General features: G+C 51.2%; 1 protein-coding gene across 10 annotated transcripts in view; it reads left to right on the forward strand.

Annotated features, from left to right (window-relative positions):
• The window catches only part of tnikb (TRAF2 and NCK interacting kinase b), a 30,698-nt gene that overhangs the window by 1,730 nt on the left and 14,423 nt on the right, over positions 1 to 14,545 (forward strand). For 6 of the 10 annotated variants that reach the window (XM_068304122.1, XM_068304125.1, XM_068304128.1 and 3 more), the window contains exons 2-14: positions 662 to 727; positions 9,336 to 9,392; positions 9,476 to 9,601; positions 9,766 to 9,876; positions 9,990 to 10,080; positions 10,158 to 10,288; positions 10,623 to 10,677; positions 10,760 to 10,838; positions 10,922 to 11,097; positions 12,430 to 12,496; positions 12,869 to 13,067; positions 13,154 to 13,270; positions 14,275 to 14,361. In XM_068304122.1, the coding sequence (XP_068160223.1) occupies positions 662 to 727; positions 9,336 to 9,392; positions 9,476 to 9,601; positions 9,766 to 9,876; positions 9,990 to 10,080; positions 10,158 to 10,288; positions 10,623 to 10,677; positions 10,760 to 10,838; positions 10,922 to 11,097; positions 12,430 to 12,496; positions 12,869 to 13,067; positions 13,154 to 13,270; positions 14,275 to 14,361 (1,362 nt within the window). The remainder of the gene's footprint in view (positions 1 to 661; positions 728 to 9,335; positions 9,393 to 9,475; positions 9,602 to 9,765; positions 9,877 to 9,989; positions 10,081 to 10,157; positions 10,289 to 10,622; positions 10,678 to 10,759; positions 10,839 to 10,921; positions 11,098 to 12,429; positions 12,497 to 12,868; positions 13,068 to 13,153; positions 13,271 to 14,274; positions 14,362 to 14,545) is intronic. The other 4 variants (XM_068304126.1, XM_068304133.1, XM_068304124.1 and 1 more) reach the window with 3 other exon arrangements.

Consider the following 14,545-nt stretch of genomic DNA (forward strand, 5'->3'; position numbering starts at 1 on the left):
GTCTAACCTGGTTTAGTCCAGTTTAATCTAGTTTAGTCCATTTAAATCTGGTTTAGTCCAGTCTAACCTGGTTTAGTCCAGTGTAACCTGGTTTAGTCCAGTCTAATCTGATTTAGTCCAGTCTAATCTGGTTTAGTCCAGCCTAACCTGGTTTAGTCCAGTTTAATCTAGTTTAGTCCATTTTAATCTGGTTTAGTCCGGTCTAACCTGGTTTAGTCCAGTTTAATCTGGTTTAGTCCAGTCCAACCTGGTTTATTCCATTTTAATCTGGTTTAGTCCAGTCTAATCTGGTTTAGTCCTGTCTGAACTGGTGTTCAGTCTAATCTGGTTTAGTCGAGTGTAAACTGGTTTAGTCCAGACTAATCTGTTTTAGTCCAGTCTAATCTGGTTAAATCCGGTCTAATCTGGTTTAGTCCATTCTAACCTGGTTTTGTCCAGGTTAATCTGGTTTAGTCCAGCCTAACCTGGTTTAGTCCAGTTTAATCTGGTTTAGTCCATTTTAATCTGGTTTAGTCCATTTTAATCTGGGTTAGTCCAGTCTAACCTGGTTTAGTCCACTTTAATCTGGTTGAGCCCTGTCTCATGACTAACTGTCTCCTTGTATTTGTTGTATTTGTCCGTCCCGCTGTCTGTCCTCCACCTGTCTGTCTCTCTGGTCCAGGATCCAGCTGGTATCTTTGAACTGGTTGAACTGGTTGGGAATGGAACCTACGGCCAGGTGTACAAGGTGAGCCCTCCTCTGCTCTCATTGGTTCACAGCCGGGGTATTTTGGCCATATATGGTCACGTATTGAATGACCTCACAGACCTCGTTAGAGATCTCTGACTCTAACCCTCAGGTTAGCAATGCTAACGTTAGCTATAACGTTTGACCAGGTGTTTCCTCGGGTTGGCTATGCTAGCGTTAGCTAGAGTGGCTAGTGCTAGTGGCTATCTCCTGCTAGCAGCGTTTCCCCCTGTAAGTTGATCCTGGAGGGTGGGGTCAATGGCAGGGGCAACAGTCCTGCCCTGAGCCCTGCTTGTCAGGGTGGAGGCAGCTGCCCCCCCAGGTGGAGGAACAGGTCCAGTCCTGACTGGTGGAGGTGTGGCTACGTGATTGTGGGTAGGTTGCACCAGGTTCAGGAGTGATGAAGCAATAGGGGGTGGGGCCTCACAGGACTCTTTGTTCTCTTCCTCCATTGGCTGCCAATTGATGGCACGAGGAAAAGGAGCCTCACGGGTGGGGGAGGGGCGGGGAGACACACCTGAGGACGGCGTTCAGACAAGCCTGACATTCTTCACCTGAACACGTCCCGACAAGTGGAGCCTGGGGGGGCGGACCTCCTCCTGTTGGCTCCAGGCCCCCCAGTGTGGAACCACCGCTAGCCCAAGACCGGGTTCAGAGGTCATGTCATGACCTCACAGACCTCGTCAGGGATCAGTTGTTCAGGTGTGATGAAACGAGCTGAAAGACAGGGACTCAATCAACGTGTCTGAGGAACCAGCTCACCTGACTGGACTCACCTGGACTCACCAGAGGCCTGTACCATAAAGCTGGATTACAGTTTAGCCAGATAACTTCAGGCTTAACCCTGACTTTTCGGTACCATAAAGGTGGCTGACTTTCTATCGGGCTACGTTGTCACGGTAACCTATGCTGAACCCCTAACCTGCTCCGGAGCAGGATAAGTTCAGGATAAAATCAGCAGGTATAACAGCCCCACCTACTGACCAATCAGAGCTCAGCAGGTATAACAGCCCCACCCACTGACCAATCAGAGCTCAGCAGGTATAACAGCCCCACCTACTGACCAATCAGAGCTCAGCAGGTATAACAGCCCCACCTACTGACCAATCAGAGCTCAGCAGGTATAACAGCCCCACCTACTGACCAATCAGAGCTCAGCAGGTATAACAGCCCCACCTACTGACCAATCAGAGCTCAGCAGGTATAACAGCCCCACCTACTGACCAATCAGAGCTCAGCAGGTATAACAGCCCCACCTACTGACCAATCAGAGCTCAGCAGGTATAACAGCCCCACCTACTGACCAATCGGTTCTCCTGAAAACGGGCCGTCCGTTCCCTGAGAACCCGGTGGATCTCGGGTCACAGCTTGTGTGCAGAGCGCTCAGGCAGAGAGAATATTTAGGGATGGCTGTAATCCGGTGGGATTGGCTGAACAATGACTGTAGAAAGGTAGAGGTTTTGGGGGAGGGGTTACATTACATCTGTCAGCTGCTGGAGCCTCACATCAGGAATGGAACGCACCCCAACCCCGCGCTGACAGCCCCCCACAGTGTGCATTGACCTGAGGGTCTTTGAGACAGTTCATATATTTCTGAGTGATGTTGGTCATTATTATGATGTCCTGAAATCCCTCGTTGGACGGGTTACAAGCAACACACAGATAGAATGTCATTGATCAATGATTTGTTTCAGTAAATCATGGATTGATTGATTGATTGATTGATTGATTGATTGATTGATTGATTGATTGATTGATTGATACTTTAATGTATTGTGTTGGCGATGCTGAAAACCTGTGAAGAACACAGTACGTAGAGCTGTTCATAAAGTCACGGGGCTACGATCACATGTCATAACCAAACATGTGGTTCACACACACATGTATGAACACACACATGTTACTGTAGTCAGATACACAAGTGCATCATAGTGGGGCAGTAATATTATAATGGCACTAACTTCCTCATTGACGCAGTCGGCCATGTTTTCCCAGAGATCCTTGCTCCGTTTGGCAGCTGCAGCTGTGTTGCTGATTGCTGGATTATTGATTTGTATTGATCGTATTTATTAATTATTATTGTTGCTCCTCCGTTGTGAAATATGCGTCTCGGGCCGGTTTGTTGCATGTTTGTGATTGGTCGCATGCAGCAAACTCCGCCCTTTTTATGTGAGCGCACACAGATCTAGAGTGGACAAGTCTGGATTGAATTAGTGAGTTGATAGCCGGCTTTATGGTACCGAAAATCTGGAGGGTGGATGTCTGGGTAAGTGAAGCCAGATAAGGAAGAGGAAGCCTGACTAGGTTAATCCAGCTTCATGGGACAGGACTCTGGACTCACCTAACCAGACTCACCTGGACTCACCTGATTGGTCTTCCAGGACAGCGAAATCAGGAAAAGAGATAAAATGTGAATCAGCAAGAAACCAACTGACTGATGCAACACAGAGTAACAGTGTGTGTGTGTGTGTGTGTGTGTGTGTGTGTGTGTGTGTGTGTGTGTGTGTGTGTGATCCACCATGTGAAATATCACAGCCTAGAACACACACACACACACACACACACACACACACACACACACACACACACACACACACACACACACACACACACACACACAGCCATCCCTTCCAACCCCCATCCATCCAAACAATCTGCAGCCTTGTTGCCAGGCAACCATGAGGGATTGGTGTGTGTGTGTGTGTTTGTGTGTGTGTGATGGAGGGGATAACTTCTCGCTGTGATGATGGTTCCAGTTTGCAGAAGACTACTGGTTGATTCTACAGACCTGGGGGCTCAACCTGTGGGGCGGGGCCTCTGAGGGTCACGTGACCTGTGGGGCGGGGCGTCCGAATAACTGATTTCTACATTTTAAGGAAATAATTCACACCTTCATCAGCATCCCATCACACCTGAGGTCAGCATCCCATCACACCTGAGGTCAGCATCCCATCACACCTTCATTAGCATCCCAACACACCTGAGGTCAGCTTCCCATCACACCTTCATCAGCATCCCATCACACCTTCATCAGCATCCCATCACACCTGAGGTCAGCATCCCATCACACCTTCATTAGCATCCCATCACACCTGAGGTCAGCATCCCATCACACCTGAGGTCAGCATCCCACCACACCTTCATCAGCATCCCATCACACCTTCATTAGCATCCCATCACACCTGAGGTCAGAATCCCATCGCACCTGAGGTCAGCATCCCACCACACCTTCATCAGCATCCCATCACACCTGAGGTCAGCATCTCATCACACCTGAGGTCAGCATCCCGTCACACCTTCATCAGCATCCCATCACACCTTCATTAGCATCCCATCACACCTGATGTCAGCATCCCATCACACCTGAGGTCAGCATCCCATCACACCTTCATCAACATCCCATCACACCTGAGGTCAGCATCCCATCACACATTCATCAGCACCCCATCACACCTGAGGTCAGCATCCCATCACACATTCATCAGCACCCCATCACACCTTCATTAGCATCCCATCACACCTTCATCAGCATCCCATCACACCTGAGGTCAGCATCCCATCACACCTTCATCAACATCCCATCACACCTGAGGTCAGCATCCCATCACACATTCATCAGCACCCCATCACACCTTCATCAGCATCCCATCACACCTTCATTAGCATCCCATCACACCTGATGTCAGCATCCCGTCACACCTGAGGTCAGCATCCCATCACACCTGAGGTCAGCATCCCACCACACCTTCATTAGCATCCCATCACACCTTCATCAGCATCCCATCACACCTGAGGTCAGCATCCCATCACACCTTCATTAGCATCCCATCACACCTTCATTAGCATCCCATCACTCCTGAGGTCAGCATCCCATCACACCTGAGGTCAGCATCCCACCACACCTTCATTAGCATCCCATCACACCTTCATTAGCATCCCATCACACCTTCATCAGCATCCCATCACACCTGAGGTCAGCATCCCATCACACCTTCATTAGCATCCCATCACACCTTCATTAGCATCCCATCACACCTAAGGTCAGCATCCCATCACACCTGAGGTCAGCATCCCATCACACCTTCATTAGCATCCCATCACACCTGAGGTCAGAATCCCATCACACCTGAGGTCAGCATCCCACCACACCTTCATTAGCATCCCATCACACCTGAGGTCAGCATCTCATCACACCTGAGGTCAGCATCCCGTCACACCTTCATCAGCATCCCATCACACCTTCATTAGCATCCCATCACACCTGATGTCAGCATCCCATCACACCTGAGGTCAGCATCCCATCACACCTTCATCAGCATCCCATCACACCTGAGGTCAGCATCCCATCACACCTTCATCAACATCCCATCACACCTGAGGTCAGCATCCCATCACACATTCATCAGCACCCCATCACACCTTCATCAGCATCCCATCACACCTGAGGTCAGCATCCCATCACACCTTCATCAACATCCCATCACACCTGAGGTCAGCATCCCATCACACATTCATCAGCACCCCATCACACCTTCATCAGCATCCCATCACACCTGATATCAGCATCCCGTCACACCTGAGGTCAGCATCCCATCACACCTTCATTAGCATCCCATCACACCTTCATTAGCATCCCATCACACCTGAGGTCAGCATCCCACCACACCTTCATTAGCATCCCATCACACCTTCATCAGCATCCCATCACACCTGAGGTCAGCATCCCATCACACCTTCATTAGCATCCCATCACACCTTCATTAGCATCCCATCACTCCTGAGGTCAGCATCCCATCACACCTGAGGTCAGCATCCCACCACACCTTCATTAGCATCCCGTCACACCTTCACCAGCATCCCATCACACCTGAGGTCAGCATCCCATCACACCTGAGGTCAGCATCCCATCACACCTTCATCAGCATCCCATCACACCTGAGGTCAGCATCCCATCACACCTGAGGTCAGCATCCCATCACACCTTCACCAGCATCCCATCACACCTTCATTAGCATCCCATCACACCTGAGGTCAGCATCCCATCACACCTGAGGTCAGCATCCCATCACACCTGAGGTCAGCATCCCACCACACCTTCATTAGCATCCCATCACACCTTCATCAGCATCCCATCACACCTGAGGTCAGCATCCCATCACACCTGAGGTCAGCATCCCATCACACCTTCATCAGCATCCCATCACACCTGAGGTCAGCATCCCATCACACCTGAGGTCAGCATCCCATCACACCTTCATTAGCATCCCATCACACCTTCATTAGCATCCCATCACTCCTGAGGTCAGCATCCCATCACACCTGAGGTCAGCATCCCACCACACCTTCATTAGCATCCCGTCACACCTTCACCAGCATCCCATCACACCTGAGGTCAGCATCCCATCACACCTTCATTAGCATCCCATCACACCTTCATTAGCATCCCATCACTCCTGAGGTCAGCATCCCATCACACCTGAGGTCAGCATCCCACCACACCTTCATTAGCATCCCATCACACCTTCATTAGCATCCCATCACACCTTCATCAGCATCCCATCACACCTGAGGTCAGCATCCCATCACACCTTCATTAGCATCCCATCACACCTTCATTAGCATCCCATCACACCTAAGGTCAGCATCCCATCACACCTGAGGTCAGCATCCCATCACACCTTCATTAGCATCCCATCACACCTGAGGTCAGAATCCCATCACACCTGAGGTCAGCATCCCACCACACCTTCATTAGCATCCCATCACACCTGAGGTCAGCATCTCATCACACCTGAGGTCAGCATCCCGTCACACCTTCATCAGCATCCCATCACACCTTCATTAGCATCCCATCACACCTGATGTCAGCATCCCATCACACCTGAGGTCAGCATCCCATCACACCTTCATCAACATCCCATGACACCTGAGGTCAGCATCCCATCACACATTCATCAGCACCCCATCACACCTTCATCAGCATCCCATCACACCTTCATCAGCATCCCATCACACCTGAGGTCAGCATCCCATCACACCTTCATCAACATCCCATCACACCTGAGGTCAGCATCCCATCACACATTCATCAGCACCCCATCACACCTTCATCAGCATCCCATCACACCTGAGGTCAGCATCCCATCACACCTTCATCAACATCCCATCACACCTGAGGTCAGCATCCCATCACACATTCATCAGCACCCCATCACACCTTCATCAGCATCCCATCACACCTGATGTCAGCATCCCGTCACACCTGAGGTCAGCATCCCATCACACCTTCATTAGCATCCCATCACACCTTCATTAGCATCCCATCACACCTGAGGTCAGCATCCCACCAAACCTTCATTAGCATCCCATCACACCTTCATCAGCATCCCATCACACCTGAGGTCAGCATCCCATCACACCTTCATTAGCATCCCATCACACCTTCATTAGCATCCCATCACTCCTGAGGTCAGCATCCCATCACACCTGAGGTCAGCATCCCACCACACCTTCATTAGCATCCCGTCACACCTTCACCAGCATCCCATCACACCTGAGGTCAGCATCCCATCACACCTGAGGTCAGCATCCCATCACACCTTCATCAGCATCCCATCACACCTGATGTCAGCATCCCATCACACCTGAGGTCAGCATCCCATCACACCTTCATTAGCATCCCATCACACCTTCATTAGCATCCCATCACTCCTGAGGTCAGCATCCCATCACACCTGAGGTCAGCATCCCATCACACCTGAGGTCAGCATCCCACCACACCTTCATTAGCATCCCGTCACACCTTCACCAGCATCCCATCACACCTTCATTAGCATCCCATCACACCTGAGGTCAGCATCCCATCACACCTGAGGTCAGCATCCCATCACACCTGAGGTCAGCATCCCACCACACCTTCATTAGCATCCCATCACACCTTCATCAGCATCCCATCACACCTGAGGTCAGCATCCCATCACACCTGAGGTCAGCATCCCATCACACCTTCATCAGCATCCCATCACACCTGAGGTCAGCATCCCATCACACCTGAGGTCAGCATCCCATCACACCTTCATTAGCATCCCATCACACCTTCATTAGCATCCCATCACTCCTGAGGTCAGCATCCCATCACACCTGAGGTCAGCATCCCACCACACCTTCATTAGCATCCCGTCACACCTTCACCAGCATCCCATCACACCTGAGGTCAGCATCCCATCACACCTTCATTAGCATCCCATCACACCTTCATTAGCATCCCATCACACCTTCATTAGCATCCCATCACACCTTCATTAGCATCCCATCACTCCTGAGGTCAGCATCCCATCACACCTGAGGTCAGCATCCCACCACACCTTCATTAGCATCCCGTCACACCTTCACCAGCATCCCATCACACCTTCATTAGCATCCCATCACACCTGAGGTCAGCATCCCATCACACCTTCATTAGCATCCCATCACACCTGAGGTCAGCATCCCATCACACCTTCATCAGCATCCCATCACACCTTCATTAGCATCCCATCACACCTTCATTAGCATCCCATCACTCCTGAGGTCAGCATCCCATCACACCTGAGGTCAGCATCCCACCACACCTTCATTAGCATCCCGTCACACCTTCACCAGCATCCCATCACACCTTCATTACCATCCCATCACACCTGATGTCAGCATCCCATCACACCTTCATTAGCATCCCATCACACCTGAGGTCAGCATCCCATCACACCTGAGGTCAGCATCCCATCACACCTGAGGTCAGCATCCCATCACACCTTCATTAGCATCCCATCACACCTTCATTAGCATCCCATCACTCCTGAGGTCAGCATCCCATCACACCTGAGGTCAGCATCCCACCACACCTTCATTAGCATCCCGTCACACCTTCACCAGCATCCCATCACACCTGAGGTCAGCATCCCATCACACCTTCATCAGCATCCCATCACACCTGAGGTCAGCATCCCATCACACCTGAGGTCAGCATCCCATCACACCTTCATTAGCATCCCATCACACCTTCATTAGCATCCCATCACACCTTCATTAGCATCCCATCACACCTTCATTAGCATCCCATCACTCCTGAGGTCAGCATCCCACCACACCTTCATTAGCATCCCGTCACACCTTCACCAGCATCCCATCACACCTTCATTAGCATCCCATCACTCCTGAGGTCAGCATCCCACCACACCTTCATTAGCATCCCGTCACACCTTCATCAACATCCCATCACACCTGAGGTCAGCATCCCATCACACATTCATCAGCACCCCATCACACCTGATGTCAGCATCCCATCACACCTTCATTAGCATCCCATCACACCTGAGGTCAGCATCCCATCACACCTTCATTAGCATCCCATCACACCTTCATTAGCATCCCATCACTCCTGAGGTCAGCATCCCACCACACCTTCATTAGCATCCCGTCACACCTTCACCAGCATCCCATCACACCTTCATTAGCATCCCATCACACCTTCATTAGCATCCCATCACACCTGAGGTCAGCATCCCATCACACCTTCATTAGCATCCCATCACACCTGAGGTCAGCGTCTCACCTCTTCTCTGTGTTTCAGGGTCGTCATGTTAAAACGGGACAACTGGCGGCCATTAAGGTCATGGACGTCACAGGAGTAAGACCCACAGACACACAGACACACACACACACACACACACACACACATCATGTGACTGTGTGTGTGTGTGTGTGTGTGAGGATGAAGAGGAGGAGATCAAGGCGGAGATCAACATGCTGAAGAAGTACAGCCACCACCGGAACATCGCCACCTACTACGGCGCCTTCATCAAGAAGAACCCCCCCGGGATGGACGACCAGCTCTGGGTAGGCCCCGCCCCTTACCTGTGTCCAAAGAGGCCACGCCTGAGAGCAGCTAGTGTTGTTTCTATAGTAACGGTCCGTCAGACGTGGGACAGGAGACCTGTGTTAACATGTTTGTGTCGGTCCTGTCGGTTGGTGTCGGTTGGTGTCGGTTGTGCGGTTGGCAGCTGGTCATGGAGTTCTGCGGCGCCGGCTCAGTGACGGACCTGATCAAGAACACGAAAGGGAACTCCCTGAAGGAGGAGTGGATCGCCTACATCTGCAGGGAGATCCTCAGGGTGAGTGGGGGTCCTGGGGGTCCTGAGGCTCCTGGGGGTCCTGAGGGTCCTGAGGCCCAGAGGCGTCCCCGAGGAACGCCTGACAGGAAGTCAGTGTTTGTCTCCGCCCCCAGGGCCTGACACACCTCCACCAACACAAAGTCATCCACCGGGACATCAAGGGGCAGAACGTGCTGCTGACAGAGAACGCCGAGGTTAAGCTGGGTGAGAGGAAGCGCCGCACGCCGTTGCCACATCCCATAATATCACCCAGCCCTGCCCACAACTGTCTGTGTCTGCAGTGGACTTTGGCGTGAGCGCTCAGCTGGACCGCACGGTGGGCCGGAGGAACACCTTCATCGGGACGCCGTACTGGATGGCGCCGGAGGTGATCGCCTGCGACGAGAACCCGGACGCCACGTACGACTTCAAGGTAGGCCCCGCCCACCGCCGCTAGCGCCGGCAGGTTACCTGAGAACAGGGGCGCCGTGTACGTCCTCCAGGTGAGTCCACATGTCGACCTCGGTGGACTCACCTGGAGGAGACCATCAGGACCAGGAGTTACTGCTCTTAGCTCCGCCCGCGAGGAGTCAGTGTAGGAAGAGCAAGGTGGCTAGCAGCTAGTTGCCTTAGCATTAGCAGCAGCATTAGAAGGTTGCAGTAGCAGCAGGTTGTATTAGCAGCAGCATTAGCAGCAGCTGGCAGCAGGTTGCATTAGCATTAGCTGGCAGCAGCCCGTGGTAGACTAATGTGTGCTGTCTCCTCAGAGCGACCTCTGGTCTCTTGGAATCACGGCCATAGAGATGGCGGAGGGAGCGCCACGTAAGTGCCCCGCCCCCCAGACGCACAGCCGTGACGGCTCGCCGACACGCCCCTCACCTGTGTCTCGCTCTCTCCTCCTCAGCCCTGTGCGACATGCATCCAATGAGAGCGCTCTTCCTCATCCCCAGAAACCCCGCCCCCAGACTGAAATCAAAGAAATGGTGAGTCGTGACGCCGCGTCACGTGACACGTCACATGACAGGTTGGGCTGTGACGCTGCTGGCTCACACGTGTCCGTGTGCAGGTCTAAGAAGTTCCAGTCGTTCATTGAGAGCTGCCTGGTGAAGAGCCACGCCCAGCGGCCGAGCACCGAGCAGCTGCTGAAGCACCCCCTGATCCGGGACCTGCCCAACGAGAGGCAGGTCCGCATCCAGCTGAAGGACCACATCGACCGCACCAAGAAGAGGCGGGGCGAGAGGGGTGGGCAACGCCGCGTGGACCGATGCTAACACACTGCTAACACACTGCTAACGTACTGATAACACACTGCTAACACACTGCTAACACACTAATAACACACTGCTAACACACTGCTAACACACTGCTAACACACTAATAACACACTGATAACACACTGCTAACACACTGCTAACACACTGATAACACACTGCTAACATACTGATAACACACTGCTAACACACTGCTAACACACTGCTAACACACTGCTAACACACTGCTAACACACTAATAACACACTGATAACACACTGCTAACACACTGCTAACACACTGATAACACACTGCTAACATACTGATAACACACTGCTAACACACTGCTAACACACTGCTAACACACTGCTAACACACTGATAACACACTGCTAACATACTGATAACACACTGCTAACACACTAATAACACACTGCTAACACACTGCTAACACACTGATAACACACTGCTAACATACTGATAACACACTAATAACACACTGATAACACACTGCTAACATACTAATAACACACTGATAACACACTGCTAACATACTAATAACACACTGATAACACACTGCTAACATACTAATAACACACTGCTAACACACTGATAACACACTGCTAACATACTAATAACACACTGATAACACACTGCTAACATACTGATAACACACTGCTAACACACTGATAACACACTGCTAACACACTGATAACACACTGCTAACACACTGATAACACACTGCTAACATACTGATAACACACTGCTAACACACTAATAACACACTGCTAACACACTGCTAACACACTGATAACACACTGCTAACATACTGATAACACACTGCTAACACACTGCTAACATACTGATAACACACTGCTAACACACTAATAACACACTGCTAACACACTGCTAACTCACTGATAACATACTGATAACACACTGCTAACACACTGCTAACACACTGCTAACTCACTGCTAATTCACTAATAACACTGATAACACACTAATAACACACAGCTATACATAACGCTAACACAATGACGAGGAGGTGGGGCCTCTTGAGTCCTCCACCTGAGATGAACTTGAAACTAATTTGAGACTAACCTGAGATTAACCTGAAGCTAACTTGAGATGAACCTGAAGCTAACTTGAGATGAACCTGAAGCTAACTTGAGATGAACCTGAAGCTAACTTGAGATGAACCTGAAGCTAACTTGAGATGAACCTGAAGCTAACTTGAGATGAACCTGAAGCTAACTTGAGATGAACCTGAAGCTAACTTGAGATGAACCTGAAGCTAACTCAAACCTGTGTGTTTCCCTCAGATGAGACAGAGTACGAGTACAGCGGAAGTGAAGAGGAGGATGAAGAGAGAGACATCGGAGAACCAAGGTGACCACCGCTAATACTAGTACCAATATGAGTACTAATACTACTACTAATACTAGTACCAATATGAGTACTAATACTACTACTAATACTGGTACTAATATGAGTACTAATACTACTACTAATACTAGTACCAATATGAGTACTAATACTAATACTAGTACTAATATGAGTACTAATACCAGTACTACTTTAGTACTAGACTAAAGCACTAGTTCTAATACGTTTACAATTAAATTAACTAGTACTAATACTAGTACTGGTACTATTATTAGTAGAAGAAAGAAAAAAAGTACTACTCTAATGTTTTACTAATGTACTAACACTAATGGGCTCTGATGTCATCGACCTTCTCTGTAATTGGTCGACCTCCAGCTCCATCATCAACATTCCTGGGGAGTCCACTCTGAGGCGGGACTTCCTGCGTCTGCAGCTGGCCAATAAGGAGCGCTCGGAGCTGATTCGCCGGCAGCAGCTGGAGCAGCAGCAGAACGAGGAGCACAAGCGCCAGCTGCTGGCCGAGAGGCAGAAGCGCATCGAGGAGCAGAAGGAGCAGCGCCGCCGCCTGGAGGAGGTAGGTACCCGCCCCGCCCCCACCTTTAGGAGGTGGGTCTTGGTGATGTCACTTCCTGCTGTGATGTCACTTCCGGTGTCCTGCAGCAGCAGCGGCGGGAGCGGGAGGTGAGGAAGCAGCAGGAGCGCGAGCAGAGGAGGAGGTACGAGGAGATGGAGCAGCTCCGCCGTGAGGAGGAGAGGAGGCACGCCGAGAGGGAGCAGGTAGGAGACACCTGACTCCACCCCTCGCACCTCACAGGGACATCCACAGGGGCGGCGCCATTAACAGGGGCGGGGCCATCCACAGGGATGCCCCATTAACAGGGGCGGGGCCATCTTTAGTTTGATGTTAAAACAGTTTCAAAAACTCCTCCTCTTCCTCCTCCTCCTCCTCTTCCTCTTCCTCCTCCTCTTCCTCCTCCTCCTCCTCTTCGTCTTCCTCCTCTTCCTCCTCCTCTTCGTCTTCCTCCTCTTCCTCCTCCTCTTCCTCTTCTTCCTCCTCCTACTCCTCCTCTTCCTCCTACTCCTCCTCTTCCTCTTCCTCCTCCTCCTCCTCTTCCTCTTCCTCTTTCTCTTTCTCTTCCTCCTCCTCCTCCTCCTCCTCTTCCGCCTCCTCCTCCTCTTCCTCCTCCTCCTCCTCCCTCTCCTCCTCCTCCTCCTCCTTTTCGTCTTCCTCTTCTTCCTCCTCCTCCTCCTCCTCGTCTTTCTCCTCTTCCTCCTCCTCTTCCTCCTCCTCTTCCTCCTCCTCTTCCTCCTCCTCCTCCTCCTCCTCTTCGTCTTCCTCCTCTTCCTCCTCCTCTTCCTCTTCCTCCTCCTCTTCCTTTTCCTCTTCCTCTTTCTCTTTCTCTTCCTCCTCCTCTTCCTCCTCTTCCTCCTTCTCCTCCTCTTCCTCCTCCTCCTCCTCTTCCTCCTCTTCCTCCTTCTCCTCCTCTTCCTCCTCCTCTTCCTCTTCCTCCTCCTCCTCCTCCTCCTCCTCCTCCTCTTCCTCCTCCTCCTCCTCTTCCTTTTCCTCCTCCTCCTCGTCTTCCTCCTCCTCCTCCTCTTCCTCCTCGTCCCTCACCAATGAACATGTCTTCTCCTTCTCCTTCTTCTCCTCCACTAACGAGCTCCTGCTGCTCTTCTGTTTCTCCTCCTGTCCTCCTCCTTCCTGACGTCATTGGTTGCTTCTGGCCGGCTCTGCCACACTCTGATTGGCTGTCTTGCTGCCCTGGCTGCTGATTGGTTAGGAGTATATTCGTAGGCAGCTGGAGGAGGAGCAGAGGCAGCTGGAGATCCTGCAGCAGCAGCTCCTGCAGGAGCAGGCGTTACTCCTGGTAACACACACACACGGACACGCCTCCTCACCACAGGGGCAGTGCTCTGATTGGTCCAGAGGAGCAGATCATTTGCACTTTGTTCCCCTCACATTGAAGGAACAGTTCCCCTCCATCACCTGGAGCGGGTGGGGGCGGGACTTAGGGTGTGTTGATGTCATTGGCTGCCCTTCAGGTGTGTCCA

Source organism: Antennarius striatus, chromosome 20 (assembly GCF_040054535.1).
Source record: "Antennarius striatus isolate MH-2024 chromosome 20, ASM4005453v1, whole genome shotgun sequence".
NCBI lineage: Eukaryota > Metazoa > Chordata > Actinopteri > Lophiiformes > Antennariidae > Antennarius > Antennarius striatus.